Source organism: Nipponia nippon, unplaced genomic scaffold (genome assembly GCF_047370975.1).
Source record: "Nipponia nippon isolate SJK-2023a ecotype South Korea unplaced genomic scaffold, ASM4737097v1 scaffold_4, whole genome shotgun sequence".
Taxonomy (NCBI): Eukaryota; Metazoa; Chordata; class Aves; order Pelecaniformes; family Threskiornithidae; genus Nipponia; species Nipponia nippon.
Window position 1 is genome coordinate 123,173,269 of NW_028262358.1, and position 18,968 is coordinate 123,192,236.

At 48.7% G+C, this 18,968-nt stretch overlaps 1 protein-coding gene across 1 annotated transcript in view; it reads right to left on the reverse strand.

Moving 5' to 3' along the window:
• Positions 1-8,450: 8,450 nt before the first annotated feature.
• BLK (BLK proto-oncogene, Src family tyrosine kinase) overlaps positions 8,451-18,968 on the reverse strand; it is a 46,095-nt gene continuing 35,577 nt past the window's right edge. The window contains exons 8-14 of the mRNA XM_009467364.2: positions 18,537-18,686; positions 17,888-18,040; positions 16,798-16,977; positions 16,137-16,213; positions 12,342-12,492; positions 9,595-9,726; positions 8,451-9,211 (exon numbers count right to left, since the gene is read on the reverse strand). Of these exons, the coding sequence (XP_009465639.1) occupies positions 9,003-9,211; positions 9,595-9,726; positions 12,342-12,492; positions 16,137-16,213; positions 16,798-16,977; positions 17,888-18,040; positions 18,537-18,686 (1,052 nt within the window). The 3' untranslated portion in view covers positions 8,451-9,002. The remainder of the gene's footprint in view (positions 9,212-9,594; positions 9,727-12,341; positions 12,493-16,136; positions 16,214-16,797; positions 16,978-17,887; positions 18,041-18,536; positions 18,687-18,968) is intronic.

An 18,968-nucleotide genomic window follows, 5' to 3' on the forward strand; every position in this document is an offset into this window, starting at 1 on the left:
GCACAGGGGGTATATTCACTCTCTGGGCCTGCAGGCAAGCAGACCAGCATGGATTGGATCCATCCTATTAAGCGCTCTTCACTTTTAGAAAAGGATGACCACATTCAGAATGACTATTGGGAATGGCCCCTGGCCCATGATAACCCCCAAACCATACCTGGGACTCATCTGGGTCAGTGCTAGGCCAAGCCAGACCTGTGCCAGACTAAGCAGGGTGGGCAATTTGGAGATGGAGTTTCAGAGGGGTTTTTCCATCTTTTAATGTGAGACGGAACAACGTGATGATCCCCTTTCCCTCTGTCCATCTTTGTGAGCTCCTCCTGCTTCAGAGGGGACATTGGTTGGGCATTTCCCCTGCAGTGAACCATCCTGAGATCCCGTCCTTTTGCATCCAAGGGGGACAAGGCTGTCAGAAATCCTCTGAGTAAAATACAGCCCATCCCCAGGGCTCAGTCCTTCCTTACTTGTGTACAAGGAGCTGAGGCTGGGAAACACGAGGCACGTTCAGACCACCAACCTGCTTTCATCCCAGAAAATAGCTTTAGATTTGCAGGGTGCACCTTGGGGCTAGAATGTTATAGGTACGTGCTGAAGGCTTTACAGTCTTCCACTGTCCCACTCTTTTTAGACCAAATACATGAGACAAACCAAGGCAATGGTTTAGAAGCACCTATAAGTGCTTCTCTAGCACCACACACACAAAGCTGTGCATGTAGAGCACACACACACACATTAGTGCTCCCACCCCTTCAGCCTTCCCCTACTCCCCAGCCCACTGTAGCTGACACTCAGCCACAAGCTGAGCCTCTCTTAGCAATTTTGGCTCCGAGCATGCCTCTCCCTCGGGCTCCCAATGCTGTGCGAGTGAGAAGAGGGTAGGAGGATCGGGGGGAAGGGTGTAAATTGCTCACTGAGGATGCTATCACATCAAGCCCACTGTTTACAAGCTGCTGCCAGGTTATTGAAGATCAGAGAGTTGCTGGGTCTAAACACAGCTACTCCTGGAGTGCAGCATGTCGAAGCCGGTTGATACATGTCCACCCGCTGCCCTTGGGTTGACCTTTAAGACCTCGGAGTTATCAGAGGGAAGCGACCATGCGGTGGGGCTGGAGGACCACCTACGGTGCGACGTGAGCTGTGTGGCGATCTTGCACAGCTCAAGGAGAGAAGATCTAGAGATACAGTCTACGCAGGGGGCTCCTGGCCCATACAGATCCAGGGCTGGGAACCTATATGAGCATCTAAACACCCGGGAGAAATAATTGCCAGTCCATAGATGGCAAAGGTGCTTTTTCCCAGTTTCTATCCAATTGGCTGATTAACCTCCTCTGTGGTGTTGGCCCATGGAGCAAGGTGGCTCTGTCCACCAACTGTATCCTCAATGGGGGGAGTCCTTGCAGTTGAATTTTTTGTTGTCTAATAAGATGTGTCCTCCAGTCCTGGTGCATCTCTTTCAGCTCCTGTAGTAAGGACTGTGTTCATGCTACAGACTTTCCCTCAGAAAGGACATCCATGGGCTCTCTCTTCTCCTCAGCTGCCCATTTTCTTGAAGCTCGCAGGAACATAATACCTCTGTGATCTTCACCCTTCTGGCCAGGGAATCAGGGCTACAGCAAGAGACACTTTCCTCCCTCACTGGGTAGCCAAAGCCAGGTGATATGGGGTTCAGCAGTGCTGCCAGAAGGACAAGGGTGCAGAGGAGCCATGTCCCCAGAGCCCTGATCTCTACATCCAGATGATGATGCTCTGCTAGTCTGGGACAGCTTCTCCTAACCTCATCCTTTCCAGCTTTTCCTCTTTGTGTAGGAGATTTGTAGGACAGGACTTTCACCCCAATAGCTGTTCTCCAAGGCACTAACCACTAGGCTGGGCACCTAATGTGCCAACCATCCAGGTTTTGCCCCAGGAAGTCCACCAAACACCTAGCTTGTGTGGTATGAACCTCTCCTACCCCTCTTTTGTGGCTGTTTGTCGAACCCAAGAGTCTGCCTGACAGCTTCAATTCAAGCGAGCATATTTTCTCTGTGAAAACCTTGGTTTTGTCCATATATTTCAGGTGTCATGTAGTGATAAGAAAAGGCTTGGGTGTTACAGTAGTTTCTCTTGGCTTCTTTCTAATATTGAAAACACCTCTATTTTTATAGAATATCCTCTCTCAAGCAGTGCCACCACAGGGATTTTCATTCACAGCTGCCCAGTGCAAAGGTAAGGCCACCATGCTCATTCCTTCCTCTTAGTGAGCTGCACATGATTTTCCTTTTTCTGCCATCACTCTGTTGCCCGCATCGGCTACCAGTGGCTCATGCACCAATGTTTGAGTTCAGGGTTGAGTTCAGCCTAGAGGAGATGACCTGACTGATACATCAGGGAAACTAGGATGCTCTTTCTCCTTGGAACCAAATTTTGGTGCATATGTTACAAAGGGACAAGCTACGTGAGTATTACTGCTGCATGGGACAGGGGATGCTTTCCTGGGCTGTGGACCAAGCTGGGATTGAGGCCTTGATTCCCTTTACCATCTGTGCCCTTTCCTGGTGGACCAGACATCACACCCCTGAGCATTCCCAGCCCAGGGCAGGGGACTGACCACAGCAAAACTCTCATCACCCTGCCATGGCTGCCTTTCTGCTATCTCCACCCTGTGGCTTCAGCCTGCCCTGGATAAAAAGAAAAGAAAGATAAGAACGCCAGGAAGAGGGATCAGGTGAGGATGAGTTAAATATAGATTTGAAAGGCTGGGGGAACTCTCTTGCTATCACAGAGACATGATCAGTGGAACGTTTGGCTTGCGTACAATGGGGGTGACATCTGGCATTCAGAGGATGGTGGTGGGAACTGGAGGCTACAGGGAGATGCTCCTTCCTCCTGCTTTGCTGGCACAGATCTGGAACTCAGATTTAAGGCAGAGAGGGTGAGCTGGGTGCAAATCCTTTGCTTATGACTGTGAGGACAGCAAGCACAGGCTCCCTCACCTCCAAGGGGAGTCAGAGCCGGATCCCCTGACACCAGCTCCCAGGACTGCGAGCGGGCCAGGGAAGCTGGCTGTCCCTTCTCTCCAGCTGAATAAGCTGCTAATTTTAACTGGGATTGACCTTGAACAGATTGCTGGGGTAGGAAACTCCAGAGACAGGAGGTCTGCAAGCAGCCTAGAAAAGGAGCACCCATGGCAGGTCTCAGCAAAGCCTGTCTCCAGCAGTGGGCAATTGCAGGTGCCCTGGACAGAACAGTGGAAGCATGCAACAAGAGGCTTGGGAGAGCAGAACGAAGAAATCAGCAATTTAGAGACTTTCTGAGCCAGGGATGGTGTCATAACACCTGAATCAAATCACTGAAGGATGGACAAGCATCCAAAACCAGCTCCAGCCCTTCTGCCTGCAACCCAGCAGGACACATCCCACAAACCTCTCTGGAGCAACCGTGGGCCCTGAGCGTATATAGAAAATGCTCCTCTTGAGCCTTGTTATCCATGGAGGGTTTTTCTGACTGCTGGCAGAGATGGGATGTTGCACTGAGTGGCCGGTGGGGATGGAGAGGCCTTTCCTTGGGCAGATTTGGTAGGGACTGTCTCTGCTTCACATCAGTAATGCATCTCTGCTCTCTGCCACCCACACAGCCTGGCTGTGACACATGGCCCCAACCTCTCCTTCAGGCAGGGGTGCTCAGGGATGGCCGCCCACACTTTTCAGACCCAGCCTGGAGCCTCACCAGCCCTTGGGGATGTTCTGAACCAAGACTTCTTCTTGGAGAAGCAAGTCAGATGAAGTCTCCCTTGGCTGTAAGCACTAGGCTAGCTAGCTACCTGGTCAGGGAGGGGGCCCTCCTGGCAAAAAAGTGGTCATTGTTCCCTTTGGTGGAGCAGCTTGGAGACCAGAGCTCAGCCTGGCAGGACATCTATGCCCTTGTTTGCTCTGCAGTATTTGCCAGGGGATATTTGCTCTGCTGTGTGTGGGTGGAGGTAAACCAGAGCAAGCGTTTACCTGGTGGCCCTGCCTTGCTTTTCGGTGGCAACATGGCAAATTCCAGGCACCCTGTCCTGCATGGAGCGGGTGGGGACACTTGGATCCTCAGGGTGCCAGGCTTTTTATCAACCTGGGAGAGGTCCTGAGCTCCTGGCACATGTCAGCGTGCACTGTTGTTGAGGCTGTGCCTGCCAATGCTGTTCTGCTCAGGACCAAACAGGAGCCCAGCATAGGATGGCATAGAAAAAAACTCATTTCCCAGGACGTGACTTCAATACAGGGTCAGCTGCAGCCTGTTAAAGTAGATGCAGACCTCTGCTGGGCAACCTCTTTCCCAAAAAAGGTACCAGCTCCCCCATTTGCCAGAGATCTGGAAATGTAATGGACTTCTCTTTTTCACCCCTGCCCTGACTGAGTCCTGCACAGACAGGGTTGCAGTGTGAGCCAGAGTCAGGCAGATCGGGGAGTTAATATAGCATGAGGAGAAAGAAGAGGGTAGAAGAGCCTTAACTGAGAAGCCCTAGGTCTTTATCCCCTGGGTAGGGCTGTGCACTCCCTGTTTTTCCTTCTCCATGCTCTGCTCTTCCAGCTCAGCTAATCTTGTCCTGCTCTGATTTTAACCCAACTTCCTAAAGACATTCAGGAAAGCCTATAGTGTATGCTATGCTTAATCTTTTATTAGACATGAGAAAATCCACATTGTGACGAATGCCTGGGTGATGGGAAAAGCCTCAGCTGCAGCTCACACCTTACTAGACATCAGAGAAGCTACCTGATTTCCTCAGTGCTGCAGCTCCCTGCAGCCCTGCCCTGTCATTTGTTTTCCTTTGCTCTCCCTCTGGCTCCCACCTCTCTCCCCTGAGCACCTGCTGATTTTTCCGTGCCTATCTCACCCCCTGGCCCTGGCTCCAATTTTCCAGATGCACTTTCTGCTTTGCTAAGATGTCACAGTGCACAGCTATTGCCTGGAGAAGTTTTCACTCTGTAGCTATGGGGATATTTCCACATCTGTTAGGTGGAGGACTGAGAAATACCACAGAAAACTTCTCTCCAGTGCCTCAAACCACTTGCAAACACAGTGTTAATGCAGATGAACTCAACACCAACAGAAGACCAGACATTACCTGCACAGATGAAATTTCAGGCAGAGGATGGGGGTGAAGTACCAGGACAAAGGCTGCATGGGAAAGCTGTAGCAAAGACTGATAATGGAGGTCTGGGTCTTTCCATATGAGAACTGGAAAGACCATTCCAGTAGTCTTTGGAAAGACCACCTGGCACCTGGGAAAGAAATTAAAGACCTATCTTGATTGTTATGCAAGATACATATCGTTAGGTACCCCTTTTAATCCTTGTCTTGGCCATTCAAAGAGTTCATACTCGTTTATGGCAGAAATTGCCTCTTATCCTGGAAAGCACCTTGCACAGAGCAATGCCTGCACAAAATAAACAACATGCTCTTCTTGGGTAGCGTCACAGAGTCCTTGTAATTGAGCTGTTTGCACGAGTGATAGGGTCCCTGCTGCAGATCACTCAAGAATCACAAACTGAGTGTGAGAACCTGGATCGCTTTTACCACCTTTCTCCTGAGACTTCACCTGGAGCTTACCCACGGGGAAGAGACACCTCTTAGGCTGCCAGGTAGGTATGGGGGTGAAGGGGCCCTTGCAGAGCTTGCTGGGGCCATTGCAGATGTCCTGGCCCCCTGGAGTACAGTTGCCTCCTGGGCTGGATGTCACAGGAGACAGCATCCCACTTCTCACCTGGGTTTTTGACTGAAACCCCTGATGTACATATGCAGGATGCAGACTGGAGTGCAGGTCCTTTTCTCTCCAACTGAATGACCTCTGCTGTGGTGGAGCCGTGGGGTCTACAAACACAGTGGTTTTGGTGGCTGTTGCATGAAACCATGGCTGCTCATGGGGCTTACGGTGTCCCTCCACCCCCTGGAAAGACTCAAGTTGGTGACACAGCTCCCAGCCCCGCTCCCCTAAGCAAAGGAAGAGTTTCCAGTGGCTTCTGCAATGGCTTCATGGTGGAAGCACAAGTGACTATGCAGCCAGGTGAGTGTCTGCCCCATCCATTTATCACAGGCATGACAGGGAACAAAATTCAACAAATATTTGTGCAGCATGAATATAAAAGGCTATGGTGTCCAGTGCAGAGGAGGCACAGCTTACAGCCTCTTTGTTATGTTCACCCCGGGTTTGGCCACGTGTTGCTATTGGCCATAAAAATATCCATTTCCTTTCTAAATTGAGCTACAATACTTGACTCTTTGGCCTTGGGTGATAATGCAATGCACAAGTGCTTAGCAGAAACCCTGTAACTCTTCTTCCTGTTTTTTTTTCCAGCACAAGTGATCCACAGTTTTCAGTTCAATAAAATATTTGCAGGCAAGGCATAGTATATCTTTCATCTGTATTTATTTGCAGTGTGTCACCTCATTAATAGACATCTCCTAGTTCTGCATGGAGCTCCTGCTAAATGTGAAAGACCAAGCTGGAGTTCAAGCAGGGGGAAAGACTGTTTCTTCAACTCCAGTGAAATTATTGAATAAATGACTAATAAATGCTTCTTGTTTAAAATGGGCTTTGTGTAGTTAACAGCACATACAACTTGTCCCTTGGAACCAAGAAACAAGTGTGCCAAGCCTGTTCCATCTTAAATTAATGCCAGGACCTACCAGCACTGGGTTTACGGGGCCCAGGAATGAGGTTGTGAAGATGGAGATGGGTGGATGAGGTTTGCTGATGATTTAATGAAGAGATCTGGCTAACTGTTCCCAGGCCCTGGCCACACAGCTGCTCCCCAGCTGTTCATGCTGAACTGGAGGATGACTTTTGATGGCTCACAGAAATGCTTGGGAGGAAAATTCACCTTCTTCCATGAGGATCAAAGCTGCCCATGGGTCTGCTGTGGAAAGCAGTTGCAGATCAGATGTGTTATGGGTGGGATAAGAAAAGAGCTCTGAGGCACCAGAGGTTGATTCATCTCCAGGTTTGGACACTTTAGGGGTGGGAGAATCCCACCTCCTGAACACAGGAGCTCTTATCCACAGCCTGAGGTGTCCCATCTAGCTGCAGCTGCAGTCCTAGAGGGGTGCAGGTCTCCCTATCCACCAGTCTGGTGAAAACATCCTGGACCCCCCAGGGTGTCTCCACTAGATCTAGGATTTCTGAGGCTCTATCGTCTCACCCAGTTCCCTTCCTCCTGTGGCTGGGACACCAGTTTTCTGCTGTTAAAGCCTCCTTCCCTCCTGAGGATGCAGGGAATGATGCTTCCAAGCTGTGCAAACCAGCCATCTCCAGAGACTTTGGCCTCCTGTGAATGCTAAACTGGTCCCTACGTGGTGTTACTCCCAGTTGTGGGTCTGCAAAGGAGCGATAAGCATTTGAAGCCAGGCAGGGTGCAGTTCACACCGACACAAGCACGTTATCCTATTGGGAACACCTGGGAAGCGATGCTGGCATCACGGTGGGGGATTTTTTCTCATCACAGATGATGGACAGGGACATTATGGCACTGAACATCAAGGCCTTGGACTGAATGTAGCTGCTGGTAGCCCAGTTGTCCCTACAGATTTGTTATGAATTTTCCCACTCCTTTTTCCTCCTAGGCTCCCTTGCAGCAGTGGCGTGCACGAGTAACTCTGTGTCACGTGTTGATGATGGGCAGGTATTTTTCTGGCACGCAGGGGTCATCTCTGCTGTTTCTTTCTCGTAGCATCCTTATTACATTGTGAAAAGCATCCTCTACAGAAGGACTTAAAATCTGGTTCATGAGGTAGAAAATAGCAGACCAAGCACCCCAGGGAAATGCTGCTCAGTGCCACAACCTGAAGGGGAGTCCACCTGGGTGCCAGCCTGGTGCTCACTTCTGTGGTCCTCACACCCCTTCAGTGTGCTATCTGTGCCTTATTTCTTCATCCTCCATCCCCCAACCCAGCGCAACTGCTGACTGGAGACCACCCTGCAGTCTGACATGGGCATTAACTCCAGAGTAGTGGGTCCGAGATGCATTGGAGAGCAGGGAAAGGGCATTTGAACCCGCCTGGTGTTGGGTGCGGAGTGGGACCTGCTGTGGGGCTGGCATGATGCACTGATGCTGCATCAGGAGCTTGTGCAGTGAAGGGCTCAGCAAAGCAGGGAGGGTATTTCTGATTTTTTGGATTTTTTTTTTTTTTTTTTTAATTTTATTTCACCACGCAGGAATGACCCAGATTTGCAGGGAAGGAGGGACACCTCGTGGCCACACCATGAACATCTCTTCTGCCTCCAGGCTCCAAGGCCGCCTGTGCCTTCGGTCACTGGAGTGCACCCCAGCATCCCCCCCTTCCCACCCCAGGTACCACCCCAGCATCACCCCGTGCTGCCCGGGGAGCCCCATGGCCCCTCCCCTTCTCCTCCATGGTGGGCACTGGAAGCACAGGGGCTTGCTCTCGCCCTGACGCCCGAATGAAGAAATGGGAAATGGTCATATTCAGTTCTTTATTATTGACTTGGGGCAGAGGGGTGGCACCACCTGGAGAGATTGCTCCAGAACTTGGGGGCCTGGTGTGGCCCAAGGAGGTGCAGACAGGACACGTTTCCACCCCTGGCTGTGGCATGAAGGGCGTTGTAGTATTGCCGGCAGTGGCATCAGAAGTGGGGGAGAGAATGTGAACCTCCCATACCACCACCCCAGCCATGGTCCCCTCTTCTTGGGGCTGCAGTTGCAGGGCTGAGGGGCTTTTCTTTCTTCGGGTGGGTCACGAAGGAGTCTGCTGTCCTTCGTGGCAGAGGTGATGTCTGCGAAGTGGGTACAGACCTCCAAGGTGGATGGGGAAGGAGCTGTGCCAGCTTTCAGCCACCTCTTTAGTCTCCATGATAACCACAGAGCTGGCAGCATCCACCTCCCTCATGTCCCTCCTCATTCCTTGTCTCCAAATGCATCGTGGTGGCACACAGGAGAAAGGGAAAGACCTGAAACAAGCCATCACCGGGCTGTGCAGGACGGTGGCTTTCCTCCAGATCTGTCCCGAGGTGTTGGTGGGACCGTGGCTTACTGCTGAGGCTCTGGCTCATACTGCTTCTCCGTGGCAGTGTAAAAGTCCTCAAGAACCGACTGCAGGTATTCAAAGGTTGGGCGCTCCTCAGGCTTGCTTCGCCAGCATTTCAGGATGATGCTGTAGAGTTCACCAGGGCACATGTCCGGGCAGGGCATGCGGTAGCCCCTCTCCAGGTTGCGAATCACCTCGGGGTTGGTCATCCCTGGAGGGAAACGCAGCCCAACAGGAGTTATTCAGCACCCTGGGGGTGAAGCTCAGTGCTCCCTGTAGCTCACATCCAGGCAGAACAGGAGGGGCATGAGGGACCGCAGTGCTGGGCCATATCTGGGCACCATCCCTTCTTCAGGGTTGTGCTCCCCCCTCAATCCCTCTGCCCCCTCCCTGACTCCCCTCGTTTTTCCTAGCATGGGTATAATTGAGGCTCGTGGGAGCCTAGGAGAGGAAACCCAGCATGAAGAAACAGGAGCGTATGTCTGGGCACACATGTGCACACTTGGGTATGTGTTTTCAAGCATAAAGCAGCAACAGAAGCTGATCAGCTTTGAAGCTGATGCACATTCATCCCATATTCGCAGCGCGCTGTACCTGGGTAAGGGATCCTGCCGTAGGTTATGATCTCTGTCAGGAGGATCCCGAAAGACCATACATCAGATTTGATGGTGAAAACTCCAAAGTTAATGGCCTCTGGTGCTGTCCATTTGATCGGGAATTTGGCACCTGTCCAGAGGAAGCAAAGGGAAATAGCACATGGAGATACAGCATCTCCCTCTGGTCCTGCAGGCACTGCCAAGCAGTTGCCCAAAAACTGAGCCCTGGGTCCTGTGTTCTGTTGACTGCATCAGGGGGCTGCGATGGGACTTATTGATGGTACTGTGGAGTTAGGGAGATAAGCCCAGAGGAAGGTAATTGCTGCCTGTCTCCTGCTTTCATTAAAAGCTCATTTCTACCTGCCATCTCTTTGCCTTTCTTGGTTTTGTTTTGTTTTGTTTTGTTTTTTTCCCAGTGGAATCAAGGCTATTTTGTCTTAAAAGACTTTTTCATGTGTATATGCTTATAAGCATCCATAGATACTGACAGACAGAGGCCAAATAATGAAAAAAACTTAATTCATTAGGTAAGTGATAATATGCTTATTAAAAAAAATCCAGGTAAACTATTTTACTGATGAATTTAGAGGAATCTGCAGACTTATAACACCTTTGCATCTCTTGTGTGTTTAGTAATGGGATCTCAGGAATGGAACCAAGAACGGTAGCACAGACCAGCGCTGTGCAAGCCAAGGGCATGATGCTGGGAGCGAGCAATGCCTGCCACAGCCCTTGGGCATCGAGCAGCTCTTGCGAGAGACCCATCGCTCTTCAGGTAGCAACCTGCCATGGGGAAACAGTGGGTTTCTGTAGCCCAAACCATGTGTCTGTGCTATTCAAAGCCAATGCCTAGAGTAGCTATATTAGAAGACAACAACAGTAGGATTTTATTCTGTATAAAATCACTTACTGGAAGGGGGCTGTTTTTAGCAAAAGTGCGTAAACAGTACAGCAAATATAAATTCTTTGGTTCCTTAAGCCGCATATGCATATTAAGAACAAAAAAGTCCCATTTTATTTTGTCTATCAAGGTTTTGGGTTGCACGCTGTGGACAGCAATGACCATAAGATTGCAATTTCAGTTTAGCTAAGGCCAAATAAGCCCCCAAAACACCTTGATACGTAGGAACTGTGTTAAAGACTGCAGAGGAAACCACATTTTTATTTGTATATATCCTCTCAGGACTGAAAGCCCAAATGCAGTATGTGAAATAAGTGCCTTTGTTCTTGCCTATCATACTTCTGACAAGTAGACTGACGAGGCTCGGAAATGCAGTCTATGAAGTGAAAATTGTTCAAAGTAGATAGAGGGGCAGTTGTTATTTCAGATTAAAGCTAGCTGGAAAAATGCTGATAGGAGCCATTTTCCACTGGAAATGTAGCTCCTTTGGTTATGTTAACAGAGTTATACTGATTTCACCAAAACTTCTCTTAAGGATAAAAACTGCCTTAAAAAATTGCAGCAATCTCACAGTACCCCTTCATGACATTTCACAAATTACATTTGTGAGCTTTTACTACTTTGAAATAGTTTTACATGTTGAAAGGGGCATAATTTGTATCATAAAGTATTTTGGGTACAGCAAATTGAAAGAAAAGTTTCCTACCTTATAAGAAAAAAAATCTATTCAATTTTCTTTCCCCAGAGTGTTTTTTATGGGGAATTTTAGCTTAATCCCAACTCTAGAGGTAGACAGAGTTCCAAAATTTGAAAATCTTCTGGTAAGTGCCACTTACACCAGACTTAATTGTTTTATTTCAATCATTTCTGCTTGTTTCCCTGATGCTCCATAAAGTCTCTTTGCCATCTGAATGACACCATCTCAGAGTCAGAGGTCAGTACAGAGAAAGTACAGAGAAAAAGCTGCCGCCAGAGGAATTTGACTCAACCCTGTTGTCAAATGGCTGTAGGTGGATGCCTACACCAACCAAACCAGTTGTCATCTCTCATGGCCATGCTGTCCTGTTCACCACCAGTTCTGAGTATCTACTACATCACTGAGTATCTACTCAGTCCCAGCAAGGGGCTTGGTTTTGCAGGTGGAGTCATAAGGAGATTTGATATTAATATGGGAAATATTGAGTTTTGTGTGCCTTTTTTGTTTGGTTGGTTTGTTTTAGATGCTCAAGGTACTCTGTTCCCATGAGAAACACCTGCCAAGCTGCAAACCCTCTCCCATGTTTTGTAAGTTGTCCCTCTGTTATGGAAGGGACTTGATCTGATCTCGGCTTCGTTCGCCTGGGACATCTGGAAAGTGCCATTAGGTCCAGATTCATGACTCCAGCTCCCCTCTGCAGTCCCGTAGTGTGCGGTGACTGAGTTACACTGCTATTTCCTTCCCGTCAGACTGACTCACTGTGAATGCATAGGCACAGGCAGCAGGTTTCATTAGTAGAGGTCAAATTTCCCCAGTAACACAACCTGAGATTCAGCAGGACTGCCCCAAAGAGTGCCAAAATATTTTTTTCCCGGTTTCCTCTGCAAACCTCCCTTACTCTTTATTGTCCCCAAGCACCAGTCCCCCTCCTGGGACCCCATTTTTGGCTCTCTTGCTTGCTCTGCCTGCTGCCTGGGTGCTCACACAGGCAGCAATAGGGCCTCTGGTCTCACGCCATTGGCAGCGGTGCCCCATGCCTGGTCCCAGCTCAGCCCTTGGACACCCCGTATCTTGGTACGTCTGCACGGCAGGAGGATTAGAGATAAGGGAAATGTGTTGGTGAGGCAATGTTGGAAACGACACCCACCTTCTTGTGCCAAGTATTCGTTCTCGATGATCCTGGCCAGGCCAAAATCAGCAATTTTGCAGCAGAGTGTCTCTGAGACGAGGATGTTGGCGGCTCTCAAGTCACGATGGATGGAGTTCATTCGCTCAATGTAGGCCATTCCCTCTGCCACCTAGGAGAGGAGGAAAAGTCCATCTTCATGAATCACCTCCCCATGACAACAAGCTAGCCTGTCTGCATCTTACCCAGCTTTACAAAACCACAGCATCCGTATAGGGTTGCTCCATGGTTGGATGGATGCACAGACGGATCAACAGACAGATAGATAAACAGGTAGACAGATACATACATAGATAAATAGATGTTGCCTGTGTACACGTGCATATGTGCAGCTCTACCAGCATGCACCTGGCCTCCAAAAGCTTTAGGCGGCCAAGTCAAGCAGAACAGAAGCATCACTCTCTGTTTTGCTGAGAAATTACAGCTGTGAGTCGTATCTGTAGCGAGATACAGAAAGTTGAAGTAAACCTGAAGCCACATAACTGGATTCCAAGTTTCTGCCACAAGACTCTACCCTCTAGTTGGGATTTTAATCACAAACACTCCAGATTGTGAATTAAAAAAAGAAAAAACCCTTAAAGAGCTCATCCCTCCCTCAGACACAGTAGCAAAGTCCAGATCTAGGAGAACAACTAGATGTTCTTCAGCAACCTCCTCTGTTCTCCCTCACTGGTCTGCTTTGGGGTGGGGAGGAGACCCTTGGAGATCCCTCTGCAATAAAACTGAGGTTGGTGTTTTCTGTCCCTGGGCTGGATCCAGGCTAGGACCCGGAACACAATACAGTTCCCCTGTGATACCTAAAGGATGCAATAGAGCAGAAGACCCAGATATCCATAGAAATATGACCAGGATAGAGAGTATGTCCCTGGACAAATCCCTTGTCCTGTGTACATGATGCCTTCTTCAACCACCTCCAAACTTTACTTTGGGAGGTTCTTGCTCCCAAGATCATCTGTTATTGTTTAGCTCCTTGGAGCAAGGAGCAGCCCTGGGGAGGTGCCTGGTGTGTGATGAGCCCCTATAAATAACAGCAGCAATCTTTTATTGCTGGGTGCTGGGAGATACAGAAAAAAAAGAGATTGCAAAGTTGCTCTATCATCAGTCAAGTCTCAAATTTGGGTTAGGCATTTATCAGGAGGGTGAGTGGATGCACGCAACCCCTGCTAATAATGGTTAGTACCTATTAAAGATTTTATGTGTTTGTGGCTGAGGGCAGAGCAATTTTCCACTCCATACAGATTCATATCAGCATCTCGACTTACATGTGGTTTTAAACAGGATACTAACACATACTTTCCAATGCTGCATTTCTAACCTGTGTCAACACCCCTTCAGCGCAAGTGATGTTTGCTGCAGTGGAAAATGGAAGAATTGATGTAATTTCCTGTCCTGATGTTAATGAGATAGTACCCAGCGATGGGCCCGTTCCAGCCCAGCGTGCTTTTGAGCATGCATCCTTGAGACTGACCACAGGATCAAATGCATCGGCCCAGAGATTTCTAATTTTAACTCTGACAGATGCTATTGGATCCAAAATTGTGCTCAAGAGGATTGGGTGCCTGTTGGGCCGTGATGTCATCCTGACACCGCAGATGAACAGATTGCAAAATAGCTAAAGAGACTGCCCTTTTCCTCCTCCTCCTCCTGGAGCTACCCAGTGAGTGTTTGAATCCCTGCCCTGGGGAGGTGGTGCCGGGGTGGGAGGAGGAGCGATGAAAGCTGTCCTTCAGATTGAACGCCCATGTCTTGAGGGATGGGCAAAATCCTTCTTACCCCACGGTGGTAAGCTGTGGGTGGCTTGTGTAGGGTGTTACATTGCTGGGGTGTGTGGGTTTGGTCTGCATTTGACTATCCTGGTCCTGGAAGCGGTGCATGGTGCAGGATGCTGCAAACAGCGTGGAGGGATGCAAGAAGGGTGTGCAGGGCAGGTGAGTGCTTCCAGGTGCCCACAGAGAGGCGATGCCCACGTGTAATTACTCCACCCTAGTGATAGTGCCCATTGTGGGGACTATTTGACCATCGTAGTGGACAGGCTTCTGGCCAGCTCAGGCCATGCTACGTGATCATATTCAAGACTTCAATGCTGAACTTGGAGAGGAGGTTTGGGTGCATAAGTTTGCCCTGGGATGGGTTTCTCCCAGGGGTTCCTGCGGCCAGTGTGTTGCCAGACCTATACCACCCTCATGCCTGGGACAGACAAGATCACCGACCTCACCCCAGATGGTTCGTTATTCCACATGCTCAATGCAAGTTATAATGTTGTGTTAAATAAATGCATGAGTACTTGTAGCTTCTGTTGGCCCTGCCTCAAAGCTGGGTATAATGTTGGCCAACAGCTTTGCTCTGGGCCACCCCTGTGTGCAGATTGCTCTGGCTATGGCACTTTCCTCTTGCATAGAAATGCATGAAGCCAATTTCTGGGATAATGCTCCCACCAAACCCAAGGGCTCTGTAATACGGATGAATTTGGACTATTCTGCTTATCATCAGGAATTTAAAAAAAAACACAGGCTATACCTTTCAAGGGAAGAAATGACAGAATGAAAAAGGGAGAGAGGGAAGTGGGGAGGTAAATAGAGAAGGAGGGAAAGAAGGAAGGAAGAAATTAGGGGAAAGATACTAAACAAGGAGGCTGCAGTTGGCCCCATAACTTCTCACGGACAACAAAGATAAAGCTGCAGATATGGAATATTTATCAGTAATGAAGAGGGAAGGCACTGAAACATATTCAGCGAAAACTGAACATGACAGATGGGGATACTGCTTTAAAGTATTTAAATATTTTCATCCTGGTTAAAGCAAGAAGGAAAATCTTTCGCTATCATATAATGTTTGCTCAAATATTAAGATTCTCCAGTTTTTAATACATTATTAAATAACTCCGTAAAATGGCTGGAACCAAGCAGCCAGCCTTTAAACGTTGTTTGCTCAGACTCACTTTGACCCAGAGAGGCTGAGTATGGGTAAATCTCAGACCTGCACATCAAAATAGCTGTATTCAGCCATCACACTGATGCTTCATGGCTTTTTTCCAATATTTCCAAAATTAGCCTAGCTCCACTCTGGGTGAGCCAAACTCTGTCAACAGCTGGCTAGGACCAAAGTGGAGTGATTTTGCCAATCTCATCCTTCATGTACAACTTGTTGCCAAGATGCTGCCACTCCAGTTGTGGTTTCCCTAACTTTGACCTGTTTGAGTTTGGATGCACTTCTGGACTAAAATGTCACAGTGCAGCTGCAACTAATAACATTTACAGCCTGGGGATGCTTAGAGGGAAACAACCCTACCAAGGCAAATGTTTGATCTCATAAGGAGCAATATTCCCAGATTTGAGGGTCAGAAGATCCTTTATGCCTAATCATCAGAGGGGAAGAACTGCTGAAAGAGAGCGTGTCTCTACACTGAAAGTCTCTCTGTTGAGCTTTTTCTTCCTTTTGGTAAAAAGAGAAAAAAAAACTTATTTCCTGCTCAGCAAGCCAGAAAAACAAAACAAACCCAAAAACCAAAAAACCAAACCCCAGTTCTCTAGCACTGCACTAAGTTCCCCAGAGGCTGTCCTAAGGACAGCAGAGCATTGCTGAGCTGACGTGCACATCAACAGGAGGGCTGAGAGAGAAACTCTAAGAGAGCACACCAGGAGGTGCTGTTTTTCTCCATGAAAACCACACTCTGGCAGACTTCAGACTTGCAAGAATTTCACTGAGGCAATAACAAATCACGGTCTTGAGTCTGTTTCCCAGAGGCTGTTCACTGACCTGAGCAGACATATCAATGAGTTTTGGGAGATTCAGTTGGCTTCCTTCTTCTGTCTTCAAGTAATCCAGCAAACACCCTGCAAAAGAGGAGAGACTGCTGTGACTCTTCTGAATAAGCCTATGCATTTTCTTTCCCTGCTGCTTCTCTGCATATACGCAACAAATCTGCCTGCATCCTAGAAAAAAATCTGAGGAACCACACTGGGTGTCCGCTGGAGCACCTTCCATTAAGAAAGTTCCCAAACACAGCCCATTTCCCCCCTCTTTTTTGCAGAGACCTTTTGCAAACTGCTGGGCATTCTTCAGTCAAAGCCTCGTAGACAAGAAGGGCAAAAGAAAGGACAATTTCACCATGAGGGGAGTAAAAATCTGAAACAAACTTCCAGTAGGAACAGTGGAGATGAGAACGTTAAATACTCTTCAAATAGAACCTCACAATCTTGTGAAGTAGCTTATGAAAGATGAGACCACAAAAGGTGGGATTTCATCACCCAGAAAGTCCATTCCAGTACTAGAAATAAACTTGTGGATCACTTAGTCCTTCTGCTTACAGATTTGGTACAATGCCCTCGTCCCCGCCTCCCTTATGATGGGAGTACCAGCCGGCTCATTGACCTGATTTTGCAGAAAACTAACAAAAAAGCTGCATGAAGCTCTTTACCATTGGCCATGTACTCTGTCACAATATAGATTGGCTGCTTCGTGACTACTGCATATAGCCGGACCAGTTTGTTATGCTGGAGCCTCTTCATCAAGTTTGCCTCTGCCAAAAAGGCATCAGGATCCATGCTTCCCTCCTTCATGGTCTTCACAGCCACCTTCATGTTGTTCTTGTAGTAGCCTGCAGAGACATAATGATGCATTGGGGAATTTTGGCCTCTCTATGGGCTCTGTCAGGCCATGCAATAAGGAACAAAAGAGCTTGTGGATCAGGGAGCAGAAAACCACGGTAACAACTTTCAATCTCCCAGCGAGAAACAAATGGTAAATCTCAGTGCCAGTGGGCTCTGAGCAATCAACAGGTATGAGAGGAGAAGGGAGAGACACAGCACAACTGTCAATCCATGTGTCTTCGTCAGGGATCATCCCTGCTCTGAGTGGTGGACGTCCATGCGATGAGCCCATCCTCCCAGCCCAGCAAGATTCATTCTGGATGAAAACCGTGGGACATCCCACCAGCTGGGTTCTCAAATAACCCAAACACCATCAAGAAAGCCAGGACTCTGCAGTCAGGACTCAGTCTAATCCTGTCCACAATCTCAATTGCCAAGGCAACGGGCAACCACAAAGAGGACAGCAAAGGAAGCTGAGCTCACCCCACTTCCTCTCCCACTGATTAGCAGTGGGCAGGAAGGCGTAACGGATTCAGATCTGGGTTATAAAGTGGAACAGGGAAGCAGAATAAGTGGGATAGTGTCACCCAGGTACCCTGCTGCGTGTAACTTAAGATCCTACAACCATGCCCAGGATTCCCAGGAGAATGAGAGCATGTCTCAGGAGATGAGTATATAGTTACTTCAAGAACTCTCGTACCATCTAGCCTATGAAATCCATGCTCAACCACTGATCTGTGCAAACACATCCTGTCTGGTCCTTCCCAGGAGTATGGCATCTACTGCTGCATGTGTACCCATAAATACGTTCATACTTTAGGATCCCCCTGCCCAGTCTAGTCCTGTCTTAGGGAAAGAGGGCTTTCCATCTCCTCTGTTTATAATTTTTTTTCCTGGAATGGGGAGAATTATACTTACCCATCCACACTTCCCCAAACTGCCCACTGCCAAGTTTCTTCACAAGCTTCAGAGACTCCCGTGGGATCTCCCATTCATCCTGTGCCCAGGGTCTCTGGGGAACCAGGGATATGCAGGGAGCTGTGAGTCGCTGGCACAAGCCATCCCCTTTCTCTGTATGAGGACAAAGCACAAGACAGTTCAATGGGATGGCAGAGCTAACTTTCTCCTCCATCTACGCATGCCAGGAAAACGTCAACCCATGGAAAACCTCCACAACCACATAAATGTTTCAGCCACAGGGATCAAGGCACCCAGAATGGACTCAATGAAAAGAAAAAGCTCAAAGAGAGCCACAGAAGAGCAGATTCTCCTGCCCAGCAAGTCCAAACCCTGCTTCCCAAGCATCTCTCCTGTATATCCCTTCAGCATTCATCTCTTTTCTTTCCTGATGGGAGACACTCCCTGGTTATAGGGCTGTGGGCAGAGTCCACCCTCGCAGTACCCTAGGATAAAAGATAGGACATGGGTGCCCAAGTTCTGCTTGAAGAAGCACACCTTGCCCATGAAAGTGATGGTGTGATGGTGGTAGCTAGTAAACCTGTCCTCCCTTTGTCCACATGCCCACCTTCTGCTAGGAGACAAACCCATTAGGGAAGGCTTTACTTACGGCTGTAATGATGGATTAGCTCTGGTAGGCTGGAGAAAGTCATCCTGGGGGAGATGTAATACCCCCCGCCATCTAAGGAGCGGATCCTGTAGTGTTTGATGATGTCCCCATGAGCAGAGTCACTGTCTCTCACAGACAAGGAATAGGCACCTGGAGAATGAACAGAAAAGGGAACTGTGAGGACAAGTAGGACCTGACCCAGGGACCAGCTATGTCCTCTTCACTTGCCTGCCTGTAGCTGTAGACACCTCTCCAGGCCCTTGCTGATGCCTTCTCAGAGCAAGTCCCACAGGACTTCAAAGCTACAAACTTCCCTCTCTCCAAGGCAAGTGGTTAGGATAAAGGTTCATCGGAGCTTCACTGGGCCTGTTGAGGCTTGGCTGAATAAGACCTGCCTATGCCGTGGCCAAGAGCCCAAAGGAAGCAATATGG